The sequence below is a fragment of the Olea europaea genome, chromosome 10 (assembly GCF_002742605.1).
Source record: "Olea europaea var. sylvestris chromosome 10, O_europaea_v1, whole genome shotgun sequence".
Classification (NCBI taxonomy): Eukaryota; Viridiplantae; Streptophyta; class Magnoliopsida; order Lamiales; family Oleaceae; genus Olea; species Olea europaea.
In genome coordinates this window covers 35,377,093-35,392,417 of record NC_036246.1, presented here as the reverse complement: position 1 = coordinate 35,392,417, position 15,325 = coordinate 35,377,093, and the positions used below count along the sequence as shown (strand labels likewise).

The 15,325-nt window shown below is 32.5% G+C and overlaps 2 protein-coding genes across 9 annotated transcripts; one reads left to right on the top strand and one right to left on the bottom strand.

The window, feature by feature from the left end:
• The first annotated feature begins 936 nt into the window (after positions 1–936).
• LOC111401997 lies at positions 937–7,039 on the top strand. 4 transcript variants are annotated; one of them, XR_002704152.1, is made up of 11 exons: positions 937–1,213; positions 1,374–1,460; positions 1,975–2,108; positions 3,244–3,302; positions 3,378–3,432; positions 3,523–3,573; positions 4,364–4,397; positions 5,384–5,493; positions 5,959–6,006; positions 6,311–6,474; positions 6,799–7,039. XR_002704152.1 is itself a non-coding variant. In XM_023030010.1 (11 exons), the coding sequence occupies exons 1-11, from the start codon at positions 1,165–1,167 to the stop codon at positions 6,865–6,867; spliced, it is 810 nt and encodes a 269-aa protein (XP_022885778.1). In that variant the 5' UTR covers positions 937–1,164; the 3' UTR covers positions 6,868–7,039. The 4 variants fall into 4 exon arrangements, 3 of the variants coding, with proteins under 3 accessions (XP_022885778.1, XP_022885777.1, XP_022885779.1); XM_023030010.1 differs by having other exon boundaries at positions 4,370–4,397; positions 6,355–6,474; XM_023030009.1 differs by having other exon boundaries at positions 6,355–6,474.
• A 63-nt stretch (positions 7,040–7,102) lies between these two features.
• On the bottom strand, positions 7,103–11,626 carry LOC111401996 (SUN domain-containing protein 4-like). Of its 5 annotated transcripts, none has more exons than XM_023030005.1 (5): positions 11,323–11,626; positions 10,259–10,481; positions 8,296–9,545; positions 8,120–8,205; positions 7,103–7,387 (listed from the first exon to the last, which is right to left on the bottom strand). In XM_023030005.1, exons 2-5 carry the CDS (start codon positions 10,416–10,418, stop codon positions 7,159–7,161), a joined length of 1,725 nt encoding a protein of 574 aa, XP_022885773.1. In that variant the 5' UTR covers positions 10,419–10,481; positions 11,323–11,626; the 3' UTR covers positions 7,103–7,158. The 5 variants fall into 5 exon arrangements, with proteins under 5 accessions (XP_022885773.1, XP_022885774.1, XP_022885771.1 ...); XM_023030006.1 differs by lacking the exon at positions 11,323–11,626 and adding an exon at positions 10,878–11,076; XM_023030003.1 differs by lacking the exon at positions 11,323–11,626 and adding an exon at positions 10,735–11,075.
• Positions 11,627–15,325: the final 3,699 nt, after the last annotated feature.

The window sequence follows — 15,325 nt, the reverse complement described above, 5'->3', positions numbered from 1 at the left end:
TTTATATTTTCCATTTTCTCAGTTAATTCTTCTAACTGTTTTTTATATTCTTCATACTCTTCTCCTGTAAATTCTAAGAATTTTTGTTCTATTTCTTCTACATCTGTAATCATGTATTGTTTTTTTCATGTTTTTTCTCTTTATTATTTTCTTTTTGTGTTATCCTAAAATCTTGAGGTGGATTAATTATAATCCTATATTTTCCTCTAAGGTTTTTATCTAATAGGGCATTTCCTATTTGTAGATTATGTTCTAGATTCTCTAATCTTTTATGTATATCCCCAAAATTTTCATTTGTGGTATTTTTAGGTAAATAAGGATAACTAGGTTTTTTATGTTTTTCGATTTTTTTCAAGAATTATTCAATTATATTTTCTTCATCTACTATATTCATCTTCGTAATCTGGCTCTGATACCATCTTTTCGGAGTGTGCAGCGGAGGGGTTAAAATCTTCATAAGTATTTAAAATATCACAATAAAATTTATAAAATTCACTATTTTTTATTAATATTCCTTCTTTAATAATTTTATTTAGTTCTTTAATTCTTCTTCTCAGATTAAAAATTAGTTTATATATATCATTTTCTGTTTTGATTGTATTATTATCTATAAAAACGTTTTTATTTTTTAATTTTGGATCTAAATATTCTGTAAAAAATCCTTTCAGATCTTCTTCTAAATAGTTTAATTCACTTTCTGTTGTATTTTTTAGATCAATAAAATTTTGTATTATATTTGAATTTAAATTTATTAAAGATTTATGATCTATATTTTCTTGAGGATCTATTTGAAGGTTTTTATACATTGTAGTGACTTTGATATTTTTGGAAGGATAGTTGTTTGAATACTATTTTTCAAATGTTTTCATTTCTTAGATTAATTTCAAAAACCTTCCTATTATTTAGGCGGTTTAGTTGTATTTTCCCTCAAAATCACACTCCAAAATCTCCGTTCCCACTAAAACCTTCGTTTTTCCCGCACCATATACAGATTCCATTAATTTGATCCATCATTCTTCTCACTTTATTTTTTCTTTTTCAAAATTCGGTAAAATTTCGAACACGTGCATATAGATATTTTTTCGAGTTTCTTTTACCAGTAATTGATCCGAAAGTTATATAACGTGTGATATTGCGTGCAAATATCTGTCGAACACGGTGAAAATGGAGGAGTACCTGCACTACATGAAGACTCTCCGCTTCCAAATGAACGGTAAGAAGACTTCCTTATCGGTTGTTTAATTTGTTCAATTTGTTTGATATTTTGTGGTTAATTTTACGTTACATTTAAATGACACGAAGCTAAGCGTGTTTAATTGTGTTCTTATGCGAAATCAAATAGAAATGATTAATAATTATACGAGGAATTGCAGACGTTGAGGATCAAGCGGCCAAAATTACAGTCGAAGAGCAAATGTTCAGCACCACTATTCAAACTCTGGAAAAAGATCTCGAGTTAGGTTGTGCCATGTAATATCTAATTTTACATTATCTAACCTTTTTTAATCAAAGAAAATTCGCAGTATCAACGAATAATAATATTATGAAAGAGACTTTTTTATGATGATGTAATTGCTGGTTATTTCGTCTAGTTTTCCTTATTTTTTTCTTTTGATTTTTTTATATATTGAATTTGAGACTGTTTTGGAAAATAATTACTCATTATTGATAGAAATGTGAATCCATGGATCAAATATCCAAGTGAGATTCACTTAGCTTTAAGACTAGCTGTGTGTTTATCGGAAGTGTTTTTGCAATTTTGATTCAAGTCATGGGCGTTTAAATTTATCCTTTCGAATTTACTTAGATTCTTCCCTTTAGATAACTTAGGTTAATGAATTAGCTTTACTTTTTTTAAATTGAGCTTAACGTTATTCCTTTTCATTTAATATAGTTATGCATTAGTCTATTAAGTCCAAAAGCATTGCTTCTGTTGTTTGAAGTTGTAAAGTTATTGACATTAAAATGATTCAGCAAAGAATGAAAAGAGGCTATGGAAAGAGGAAAACGACCAGATGGCAAAAGCTAAAGGACAGATCTGTTTGCAGATTCTGGAAAAGCAGAAGAAAATTGCTTCTTTGGAATGTGATTCTTCCACCCTTGTTCAGGTACCGTTTCTTATTATTTATTTATTTATTTTTTTTCACATATGTACAAGTTTTTAGCTTTCAATGGAGATACACTTATTGTCAAGTATTTCAAAACCTATATTCTCCCTCTTCATCTCCCCCCACCGCACAACAGAAACTTGAATTAAAAAACATTTGTTCATTGGATGGTGGCTTGTTCACCTTGCTAAACGATATCAATATAAAAGAAAGTGGTTGGCCAAAGCTGTCATAGACATCTGCATGCCACAATTTCTCATTCGCATCCTTGGGCCTAACATATATGTTGGATGTTATATGATTTGTAAAGAACAAGAATTACCGGTGTTATAATGATGCGAAAAGTAGAATCCCTTGGTGTACATCTATTGTATTCGTGCTTTCCCCTCGTTCTATCAATTGAGTGGATGAAGTTGGGTGCAGATTTTAGGCTCTTTCTTCCATAAAAAGACACATTTTATATACATTTATGGTTTCACATTTTTAACTTTAAATTAAATTTGCGCTAATTTTAGCCATCTTCTGATTCCTGCTTATGTTGTCACTTCAGTTGGTTAATCATATTACGTATTGCTTTGTTCTTTTAGTGGGGGTATTTCCTGCTAGTGCAAATTAATGAGAACCTTTACAACTAGTGTTTTACAGTATTTCATCCATTAAATGTATGTTCAGAAGTCACTCATATTACTTTTCATCCTCACTTGTCCTTGAGATAATTCACCTTTCAAAAATCAAGCCATTAATTACAAGTATTAGGTTGCATGCTAATCAAGTTGAACAGCAATTTATCTGTAGGTTTTTGAAGAAAGAACCAGTTGATACTTGAAACTTATGAGGGAGTATAGACTAGTGAAAAATGGGGAACATGATATAGAAAAAAAAATCAAATTTTATGTGCTCAGGCATTGTTTTCTTACACAACTGGGGAAGTGCTTATACCTGAAATTCTAGAAGTAAATCTTGTCGCAGTTCTTGTCAAGACACATTGCTGTGCATATTATTTTATGCAACTTAACTGACTTGCCGATACACTTCACAGCTGAGACAGGATTAAGCCTAGTTGTAGGCCACAAAGAACTTTCTCCAACTCACAAACCAATTAGAATTACTTTCATCTTGCTTCTTTGGCATGCAGACATTGGACCTTATGCAACAAGAAAGACTAAGCTTGGCAGCAAAAAATGTTGAAAGAAGGTAATTTGAAGAGCACATATCACAAGATGCTGTGAAATATCATGTAACAGTAGACATATTTGATTATCATTACAGCGCATACTATATCAAGGTTGAAGAGGACATTGCTATGCAATTAAAACAACAGAAGGTTTGAATTCTTCTGCTGCATTATCTCATTATCTAGATTATGCAAGCGCACTTTGTTATTCTGATATCTTGTCATAATTTTACTGCGTAGGAGTGGGCAAATGCTCAAAAATTTAGCTCACCGACTGGAGAGAGTGGCTCGGTAATTTTCGAAATACTTCGTTGTTTCAGTGAAATCATGTACTATTAACTAATGACTTACATGCATATTTATGGAAAATACACTGCATATTCACATGTATGAGTTTTACAATGATATCAACCAAATAATTTTACCGAGCTAGGAGTGTAACAGGTTTTAAATAAATCAAAATTGTATTGAAGTGACAGAAGAATCTGGCAAAAATTTAGATGTGTTAAACATGGTAAATTCCCCGAGCTTGTTATCCTTTACATATTTTGACTTTGATGGCACATAATATAGTCCAAGTATTACCTAAATTGACTGTTCTTAAATGTTAAATGCATTACTTGTTTTATGTTCCCCTGATCTTCTTCAAGCTTGATGGTTCAAATCCATTGGCACTAAATCATAATCCAGTTATAAGGTCTCTACACTGTTCTTTCCGCCAGTAGCTTTATAATGTGGAATTGGGTATTTGATTTGCCTGTTTGATCCTTCACTGATATATGTCCATTTTTATTCTTAGCATCCTTACCTGAATGGTTCTTCTCTGACAAATATAATTTGACAGGGAATATAGTGTTTAATGTTTGTGGTGCATAATTCTCATCTAGCTACATATATTATGCATATGAAAATTTTCTTTGAAGCATTTTGTTGACTCAAGTTACACTTGCATCGAATTTTTAAGCTGATTGTTTGCTGAGTAAAATGCTAAATCTGAGCTACTTCTACTTTTTTAGCACTCTTGTTATTTTTACATCGTGCTATTTCTTGATGAGATATTTTGATTGCTAATTTCTGACAGATGCAGGTAAAGGAAAAAGCAGGTGGCGCCAATGGTACAACTAATAGATTCCTGACATTCTGCTATGCAATAAAAATGATATTTTCCATTCACCTTTTTAATGTCCTATTTCATGGATGAGTGTGTCATGAGCAGAATATTGCCTTCACTGAAATGACCATCTAATTCGACAAGAGAATAGTTAGTAAATACCCTCAATAAATTATGAGAAACATATTACCAAATAGCAAACTGCCAACTTGCTACAAGCTAAAAGTAGGAATTGAGTCTGATAATGTGGCAATGCTGGAATTAAATTTTCCAGACATAGAGGACTCAAAAAGCCTGTGGCCAGATTTGCCTGCTGGATGATATATATAGATCTGGAAGAACCATTGACTTTCATCAGCTTTAAGTCATGCAATTTCACCATAGCGAATACAATTTCCAATCTTTTGGACACTGAACAAAGCCTTAGAAAGTCACAATATTAGCATTTATACGTTTATAAAGTGGTATATAACCGGCAAGTATTAAAGTGCCTCTGTCCGAGGCATATAATTTTACTACTTTAGCACAAGAAATATAGCTTCTTGGAAAATGGCACAAAAGTATGATTTTGCAGGCCAGGATATAGTTTCCAAATTTTACTTATCAGAGGATCCCTGTCCCTAATTTATGGTTCTCATATGCTTTCAGTGAGCAACATTAGTAATAACTATTTTTTTTTTTCAGCTCACTGTTTGTTATTAAACATTTCAATGTAAAATAGAAATCAATCTCTAATCCTGAGAAGTTTAGGGAAGATGTGGCCACTACAGTAATGATGAATTTTGAAGAACTATGACAAAATAAGGAGTTTTGATGCATATAAGCAGGGCAAGGGTGTTGTTTCCAAATTTTATCTTATTGGAGACTAATGATTCTAATTTACGGTACTTGTACTCTTTAGTAAGATAATACTAGTAACAGCTGTTCTTTTAACATCTTTGTTTGTTATTAAATGTCAGATGTAAGTAACAAATTGTTGCTAATCTTCAGAGTCTCGGGATGATGTGGCTGAAAGCATAATGGTGAATTTGGATGCTGCTAAAGCTAAGTTTGACCAGCTTACACAACTAAAATTCAATCTTGCTGGGGAGAATAGAAAGGTCCATTTGCAACCTGGATGCTCTAACTGCATGCGGCAATTAAAATTTTCGTCATATTTTGTTGAACTAAAATACATAAGAAACAAATACCATGTTAAAATCTTATCCTCCCCCTCCCCTAGGCATGCACACATGCAAAGATAAATGTGCATCACTAGCACTGGTTAGTGGGACATTTTTTTCCTTGTCAGCGCACCTATTCTGTTTTAAGTTCAGATTTGCATATATGTAATGAAGAGATCTGCTATACTCTTTGCCCTTTATGTTCCCTTCTAGGTTTTGATTTTAAACCTTTAAAGCAATGGAATCTGTGATCTTTAAATCTTAAGCTATTGTTTCTCGGTGGAATTATTGCAGAAAACATACCCTTCTTTTCTTCCCTGAAGTGTCTTGACAGAAATTGGTGAATTTCATTCTGAAATTTGACCTTTAAGATATTATTAATTAGCTATTTTGCTGCCACAGCTGAGGGAGTCTGTTGAGCTAGTGAAGAGTAAAGTAAATGACTTTCAGGTACATTGCTATCTATTCATCATTATTTCTCTTCTTTATTTTATTTGTATAAGCGTGCATAGAAATTTTTTTGTTGATCCGAATTCCTACAAAGTATATGCTGAACAACGGCGCTGCATGAGGCGGCCATTGAATTCTCTTGCTTTTGGATATTTGTATACACTGTCTTTGGCTCTATAGAAAATGGATTTACTACACACATGATGAAAAGCTGATTATATTCCTTGAATGCAAACTGTTTTGACTTAAATTAGTCAGATTTTAAATTGTTGATCTCTTAGAAATGAAAATAATAATGTTGAAGTTATCCTCTCACGTTCTTCCACCACGGGTGGAGAATGGTTTCAGCCAGAACTTAGGGAGTTGGATGTGAAAAGCTTGGAAGAGGAGCTTCAAGCGCTCTTATCAGACAAAGCTGGAGAAACTGAGTATACGCAGTCTCTGCAACTCAAAATTATGAAACTGAAGGTAAATCTTTCAAACTCTTGCCTCATGTTGTTACTTAGAGCATGATTGTTGTGCTGACAAGTATATCATATTTACTCTTTTAAGTTAAATAATTGGTCGAGCATGATGTTTGAAAGTATATCATATCCATGCATGAAATCACGAATGTGCTAAGCATAAGAGTAAGCTTGAGAAACTTTCTGATAACCTCTATTTGATTTCCTGTATTCTTGGCAATCACAGACAGAAAAGTTGTGACTAATGAAAAAGTCAGATAAGCTACCTGACCATACAATTTTATCATCACTTCAATACAAGGAATGCTCATTGCTCCTGTTTTTACAGGAAATTTTGCATGTTGTTAAATGTTGCTGTGGAGAGGAATACAGAGTAAAATTGGATCTTTGTGCATGACAATTAAGGAGGCAATAAACACGGAAATCAAATAGGAAATGTGGGTACAATGGTTCAACAGGTGATTACAGAGTAAATTTGCAATGAAGAAGAATTGTTGCTAAAACTGCTAATTTGTTTTGATGTTGAAAATTGCACACAATGAATGAATACAATCCGTGTTCTGCTGGGATATTTACAAATGCCACTCGAAAATAATGTGAAGCAACGCGGTAGAAAGTTGATAACAATAAAGTAATGAAAAAAAGAGTATATTATATAATGTGTAAAAGAATTAATTAATTGGAAGGTTTACAAAGATAAGATGATCAAAGTAATGCTACTGCTCAGTAATAGGTAAAACCAGGAAGACCCATTTGAACAAAATTTCCTGGACTTTTGGGACCCATAAACACTGAAAATCAACTCTGTCAGCATCCTTAAAAGAGCTAAGAATGCAAAAGCTATACATAACAGAAATATAAAAATTCCTTTATTCTCAATGTGCAACTGATTCTTCCGAACCCTTTCGACCTCCAATCTGAAATTAAACACAACATTGTCATTATAGCTATTCAAAGTAGGAAAGCAAACGGATTGTCAGCATAATCAGATAAACGAGTAGAAGCAATGAATTGAAACAACAAATTTGTATTCATATTCCATTTGTACCATATAATTTTGTAAATGAACCCAAAATTTTGTTCTTTTGGATTGCTCATCCCACTTCATTTAGGAAACAAAATTTTGTGGGGTTTTTCTTCAATAAGGACTAGGACAAAACCCATTTGGATAAATGAGAAAACCGAACACCAGAAAATTGTGTTGTTTAGGTCTGTTATTATATTCAAGTCTTAAGTTTGTTTTCTAATCTTATGGAATCACTATATGGCGTAAGGGGATGGTGGTCTACTTGACTGTTGGATTATAAATACAGACAAATGAAGGCCAACAACAAAAATGATTTATGATCTCATCTACATAAATGTAACCATTCTTTCCCAACCTACATGTCCTCAGTCGCACCCAATAAAACCTCCTGATAATAAATCGATTCCTAAACAGACTCTTTTCAGTATTAGGACAGCAGGTAGTAGGCCAGCTGACAGCCAGACAAATGGGAAGAGCTTAATCTTAGAATTATCTGGATTTTAGGTTACCGGTTAATAAAAAAATTTACTCAAAAAGAAATAATGCACCCAGCAAAGTTCAGCAGAAGAACTGCCACGACGTAAGTGAGAAAACACATATTACTAACGAAATAAGAACAAACCTGAGAACAGCATTGTCTCTGAATATATCATTTAGTTGTGTGGAAACAAGAGATTTCCAAGATAGAAGGTCGCTGATCTCCTTACTCTGCAAAAATAATAATATTAGAATACAGTCCAACAATTGACGAGTGAAAAATAACTATATAACGAGAATCACAGTGAAATATTTGCATACCATGACCTCCTTGCTGTCAGAGAAACTCCTTATGTCTGACTTGATATTCTCCAAAATGACATCTTTTTCTCCAATTTCTTTATCAAATTCTTTGAAAATGTTACCATATCTGGAATTTAACTCCTCTAAGTATCGCTCCAGAACCAACAAATTCAAATCCAAGGATCTAACTTTTTTCATTAGAATTTTTAGAACACTATCCCCGGGCATCCTGTTAACCTGCTGACGACGAATTTCTTCAACTGGGTCCGGCACATCGGTTCCAGTGGCTCCATGTTTACCATTAGAGTTTCCAAGTTCATTAACAGGTTCATCAAATGCATCTTGACAATGATCACTCTCAGTAGTCATGTGCTGGTTGGATGTAGTTTTCTGTTCGTTAACCAGTTCCTCGGATACTGCTATCTTATCCTGAACTGAGATCAGATCCTCAAGCATTTTCTCAATGGCATCCACTCCATACACTTCTAGAACACTCAGTGTACAGTAGAACTCTGAACCATAATGACTCAATAAATTCAGTTTAAGATATCTCATCCATTTTGGCTCTGTAAGAACAAATCTTTTAGCTTGTTTCACATTACCGGCAGTGAAATTTCCAAGTTTAACCCAAGAATCAGTTGGATAAACAGGACTTCCGAGTAGCTCAAAATCTTTCGGATTAGATGAGTAGTGTTCTAAATTTGCAATTTCAATTGTATCCACTAATGTTTCTTCAGAAAGTTCTATGACAACAAACTTTTCCTCGGCAGAGCAAGGATTTCGAAGGTACTTGTCCTTATCTCGACTTAAGATATTAGAAGCACCCTTTGCTTCCTTGTTGTACGCCAAGACCTTTGCTCCTTTTGAGGCAGAAGCATAGTTATATTCTGTCCCTCCAGGCTCCACTCTGTGAATAATGTTTCCAGCCTCACCACTTAAATGTCTAGTTCTAGAATTTAATGCCTTGTTCTTGAATTCATCGAGACCTGGAAGGGCTGCACGAGATAACTTGTCACTTTTAGAAGTGTCCTTAGGATTCTCCAGCGAGTCCAATCTGTTGGCCTCAGTCTGGTCTGCAATGACCGGTTCAGACTTCACACTTGCTGACATGATTTTTGATTCACCCTCTGCACCCAAATTAACAATAGAGTCTTCTGGATGAATTCCCACGACACGATTTTCATCCACCTTTAATATGGGACTCCTATCGGACCCCATTTGATCTTCATCCCCCGTTCTTGTACCAAAAGGGAACTCACGAGATTCATCTGCATCCATCAAAGCATTCAAAATTTAGCAGGTGGGTGAAAAAAAAAATCAATACAGAAGGTGATTTCAACAATGAAGAGCAGATTATGTTGGATAAGAACAATTTTAAGAATAGCCACAAGACTAAAAATGCAGATGCAATCTCACCAATGTTAAAGCAATTGTCCAACCTTGTGATCCAGCATCCTATTAGGTATGTATACATGCTCAAGCAAATAGTGATTAAGCTCGTGTAGAGCGTGTTCAAGGTCAGCTCAAGAACAAAGCAAACTAGAAACTTATTTAAAATCATAACTTTGCAAGCTCGGCCAAGAGGACTGCACAAGCTTGGCTTGAATTTGACACATCAGAAGCTGATGCAAGCTACGCTTCAATATTTTAAGCTAGCCAAGCTTGAACATTTCTGGGACCTTTATACAAGAACAAGTCCAGCTTGAGCACCCTAATTCTTAGCCCACACTGGCTCATTATACACCTAAGCATTTCATTAAAGAACTAATTGAACAAAGAGCTAGCCACCATAGATCCAATAGTGTGACTACTATCAAATAACATTGCTTGGTTACTCGTGATTCCGGCTTCATGTAGGCGAATTGTAGCCTGCAATCCGAACTGAGGACGGGTTTTCGGGGTTAGCTCACCCTCACGGGATCGCGGTTCATGAAAATTGATACGACACAAATTTAAGACTGCAAGATAAATATGATCTAACCTTTGTGACGATCACCATGGCCAAACCATATATTCAAGAGAAACACAAGGCCCCAAAGAGCAACAACAAGAGAAAGAGAAACTTTATACAAGTGAGTCCTTCCACCTATTGCCTTCTCCAAAGATCTTCTTTGCAGAAGAGCCCTGCGTGATCTCTGCATTTCACATCAATCCAATCCAATGCTAGGACTACAGCTCTAATGAGAGGAAACGACAGGAATAGCCTAAACCAAAAAACAAGAAAAAGAACACTTCTATACTTTAAGATAATTGGCAATATACAAGCAAAAACTTGCAAATTTATTTTGGCAGGGAAGTAAAGAACAATAGGAACAGTTTACACATAAGAAATGGTATTACTATAAAACCTGATACAGATGTTTCGATACATCACAATTCAAAAAACCACAAATCCATTCAATTTTCAACCAAAAATCAATCATTCGAGGTCAATTTTACGAATTTCAAGAAACTAACCTGAAAAATCTAGAGCAGAATCAAGAAAATCAAATTCGATTGACCAAAAGACTGTTCAACGCCGAGATCTATATAAACCCGGAATTCTTATAAAGAATTCAACTGAAAGAAGGACGATCTGAATCTAGAACAAAAAAGATCACCTAAATTTTGTATCAAGAAACACGTCTTTGAATGTTCTGGAAAACTTAAAACTGGGAAAGCCTAACTTTCAGCAGATCATCCGCTATTTCTTTGCCGAGTCGACTTCTATTTTATAATTCCTATACACTCATATTAATCTATTTCTTCTTTGTCAATATATAAACGTAAGCATATATACATATAAAATAATAAAAGAAGAGTCTAACCCCCCCGCCCCCACCCGCCCTGTCTCTATGCGCTATTGTAACGGGTTTCTGTGCTGGCCTCCACCGAATCTGCGGCTTTTTCTTGTTTTTATTGAATTTGAAAAGAATTCCTCATTTGTTTATTGAATTAACCCGCAAAGAGATACGGTGTAAAAGTCAAGAAAAAAACTTGAAATAAGACAAACGGTTAAATTCAGTAAAAAAAAAAAAGGGAAAAAAAATAAAAATAAAGACAAACCTTGAAAATTTCAGTTTCCAGAAGTCTCTGAAAACCGAAAAACACCACCAATCCCAGTTCTTGATTCTAAAATTTTCAATTAAAGACAGAATTTTAAGAGGAATTCCTGTCGTAATTTGTACGAAATATGTAGTGAAAAGGTAGTTTAAAAAAGATGACAGTCAACCGCAAGTCGTAGACGGACCGTCACCGACGTGTATTATCTGCGTGGGGGTATTCGATTGGGCCGCTGATGTTGCAGAATATATTAGGCCATCCGCGTAGGGTAGTGAACGCAGTAAAAAGTGTTGGACAGCCTTGTGTCCCAATCCCAATATATGCATGCTTTAAGGAACATTCTACTGTTATATTATCGGAATGCGGAAACCGAATTATCTAAAGATTAAAAAAATTCTTTAATTCAATAATAAGATTGTATAAATATTCACGTATATATTATATCACGGATAAAAGATTCAAATTTTAACCTAAATATGATTGTTAATTCTTGAGTAAATTATTAATTACGAACTTCTAGTCTATTGGATCTCGAATTTCCAACTTTTTAATTCCATGAATTTGATACTTCAAATCTCTAAATCATCCATGGTATTCTTGAAAGTCGAGATTACATCGGTGCGTGAATGCCTTTTTTTAATTAAATATAAAAAACTAATTCTTGAACTAGACAATTGAATAGAGCAAGAAAATAATTTATTTTTCTCTCTTCAAATTTGAATGCTATTAAATTATGTATTATGATTGTTGTACGAATTTTAGGTTCTATATAGTTTCTATTTATAGAGATATATTGATTTCAATCAATGTACAATAATAATTCCATATTCAAATAGAAGTTTTAATTAATAAAGGCGTTCTCAATTGAAATTGTGATGGATTTTAAAAGCCAATCTAAATTTAAATGTCTTTAATTGAGATTTTAATGAAATTCTTTAAAATTTAAGTGTCCCCAATTGAGAATTTAATGAAATGAATTTATAAATATTTCACTAATAGGAGAATTTTAAAAGATTTGAATGAATTTCTAGCTTAAAAATACATAGAAACAAATCTTTTGAAATTTTACCATATTTGATAAGATTCTTGTGAATTTTGTAAGAATCTATTGGAATCCATAAAATTCATTAGAATTTATAATCCTTTAAAATTTATTAAAATTTTAGTTGAGAACACCCTCGTAAGGTCTACATCCAATTAATTTACACTTAATTGCATGTGTAATTCTAAAATTTCAATTACAATTACAATTAAGTTTATAACTTTTATAGCAGTTACAACTAAATACAATTAAGCTCAAAACTATTATAATTACTTTAATTAAGCTTCAATACTTTATAGATCTACAATGAGAACCTGATCGGACATATATTATTGGAGCTCAAATAATTAGATCCTGTCTAGTCGATCCCAAAGCATCTAATTTAATTATTAGTCTTTGCTTTTTTTATAAAAAGCAAAAAATTGAACTTTTGGAATATATAAGATCATAAAAGTTAATAAATTTGTAATAATTTCCTTTGACCTACGATACATGTGTTTTATCTCTATTCGAGATTCGATAATTATGTATGAAAATAAATAATCGTTTTGCCCTTCTAATTATTTTTAGTAACTTAAGTGCTATTTTCTTCAACGGTCATGCAAACTAATTACAGACGTCAAAATTTAGTCGTCATTAAACAACGAGGTCGATTTTTAACGGTTCAACAGATAAATACTTAAGTAGTCACTCTAACCATTTTTCAGGGCGACAGTTCTCGAAACGAATTCATGTTCTCTACTTCGCTCATTTTCAAGTTCTCAACTAATCAAGATATTTTACCAATCAAATTGATATCACTCATTGATGAATTAAAGAACCATTAAAATCACGGAAAGATATATATAACCATATTAAGAAATTTAAATGAAATACATAATGATCAAGTGGAATCTAATTTTTTGCACAATCATGTTACAGAATTTAACACGACACGTGGACCATTCAATACACTCCAAGTATACTATTGTCGCACTTAACATCATGAACCTTAATGGTGAATCGATCAACGCTACAACCTTTCAATATAAGGTGCCAACATTTATGCATTGATCGTGAAAAATTATTTATGATGAAAATATAAGTTGTATCGCATTGTACTTCTCAACATAAATACCCAACTTATATTATCACAAGTGATCACATACACTTTAATTCGCATACTCAACAATAAATAAATGCAATAAATGAACTAAATACAATTTTATTTAACTTGAGAATATTGTTCTTTTTATATCGACAAAACTATACTATATGGGCACATAACCAAACATATATTTTATAGGTTGTCACTAAACATTCAACGAAATTTTAAATTTAATTGACTCAAATAGTTCATTGATTTCAATCGAGTAATGTAGTTTAGCACGATTGATGTTATAACTTTAGTTTAGATAGTAATAAATAATATTAAAATGAGAAACACAACTATACATAATTTATCATCTCTGGTATTTAAATTTGACGAAATTTACTTAGTGAACAATCACAATGTAACTGATTTTCCATGTAATTACTCCAAAATATCAGTAAAAATGAAGGTAATGGTAAGTCTTTAGATTAAAAATTAACACTTTTTTGGCATGGTATGGTTGTAAGTTGAAATGTTTTAAAGTGAAGAAGTAGAAGATTCATTTTGATATAGTGCATTTTTCATCAGTTTTGTACATAGTATATAAGAGAGTGGCGAAATTTGAAACTAAAATTTAAAATAAGCGGCTAAATTAACGTGAGACTTAATTGAGATAAATTAAAGTATAATAATTTAGTTCCCGTTTGTTTTCTATTTTTGTAAGAATGAGCATGAAAAATATAGTCGTTATGGACCCCACACTAGATATAGAAATGCAAATTTGGTAACTTGATATGATGAATAACGGTCATATTTTTTATTTTAATGGGGCAAAATGAAAAACAAATGAGGCTTAATTGAAATTTTTTAAAGTCCGGTTACTGCAAATGAAGTTTATCGAGATTTTTGTATCAAATTATTATTTTGTGACCTATCCAGCTAGGATTAACAAAAAGATGGTCATGGTGATTTGAAAGTCTGGTCATGGAGATTTGAAAATTCTATCAAGTCCATTAGCATTCAACTATCCTCAAAATCATGGTGATTTGAAGAATAAGATAAGACAGCAGTGAGTTTTTCAACAACTCAATGAGTGATTTGAAAATTCTTTTAGGCTTGTACGAAATCTTTAGTTGTATACTTTAGCTCAATCATACGAGAAAATGAAAGAACACCATAATTCTTACATTCTCTCAAGCGATCATTTTCGTAAATTTCAATATAAAGCAATGTGTGATTGTACTAAATGTTAATGGTTTGAAATGTCGATCACCATCAACACATCACGAACACCGAATAATCACGAAAAGGGATGAGCATTTTTTGTTCACCGAATAACGTAAATAACAGATGTAAAATAGTACTGTACAAGAAAGTTATTTATAGAACATATAAGAACTTCAAATCTCCCATGTTTTACGTTCACGATAATCGTGTATATTTGTGCCCCCATTTTGTTTAGCTAAAAATCAAATTTTCAATAGATTTTGATAAAAAAAATTGATAAAATATGTAGCGAAAAATGAGTTAAAAAAATTTTGAATTTTAAGAAATGAAAGCCAAACAGTAACAACATAAATTTAGAATTATTTGTGCCATGACTTCAATTATAACATAACCAGATGAACTTCAAAATAGCATAAAACAAATTAACACTCCAATTTTTAAATAGGTAAATGACTTCGTACGAACAAATGAAATGTAGATAAAAAAGAGTCAAGACGATCATTTAGATGTAGAAGTTCTTCTAAACGAAGCAAGTCCTATTTCTTATTTTCACTTTCTCGTGTAAAATATTTTTTCTGTACCTATTAAAAAATAATAATAACTAGATCATCTGAATATATTAGATATTAGTGTCACGTAGATGAGAAGTCTTTTTATTGAAATGC

Excerpts from the sequence above, each read along its gene's own strand:
- LOC111401997 (XM_023030009.1), top strand. The coding sequence starts at position 1,165 with ATGGAGGAGTACCTGCACTACATGAAGACTCTCCGCTTCCAAATGAAC. Across the intron at positions 1,214-1,373 it reads TCTCCGCTTCCAAATGAACG|ACGTTGAGGATCAAGCGGCC; the intron begins GTAAGAAGACTT and ends GAGGAATTGCAG. Across the intron at positions 5,494-5,958 it reads TTGCTGGGGAGAATAGAAAG|CTGAGGGAGTCTGTTGAGCT; the intron begins GTCCATTTGCAA and ends TTGCTGCCACAG.
- LOC111401996 (XM_023030005.1), bottom strand. The coding sequence starts at position 10,418 with ATGCAGAGATCACGCAGGGCTCTTCTGCAAAGAAGATCTTTGGAGAAG. Across the intron at positions 8,206-8,295 it reads CTGACAGCAAGGAGGTCATG|AGTAAGGAGATCAGCGACCT; the intron begins GTATGCAAATAT and ends TTATTTTTGCAG. Across the intron at positions 7,388-8,119 it reads AGAGACAATGCTGTTCTCAG|ATTGGAGGTCGAAAGGGTTC; the intron begins GTTTGTTCTTAT and ends GTTTAATTTCAG.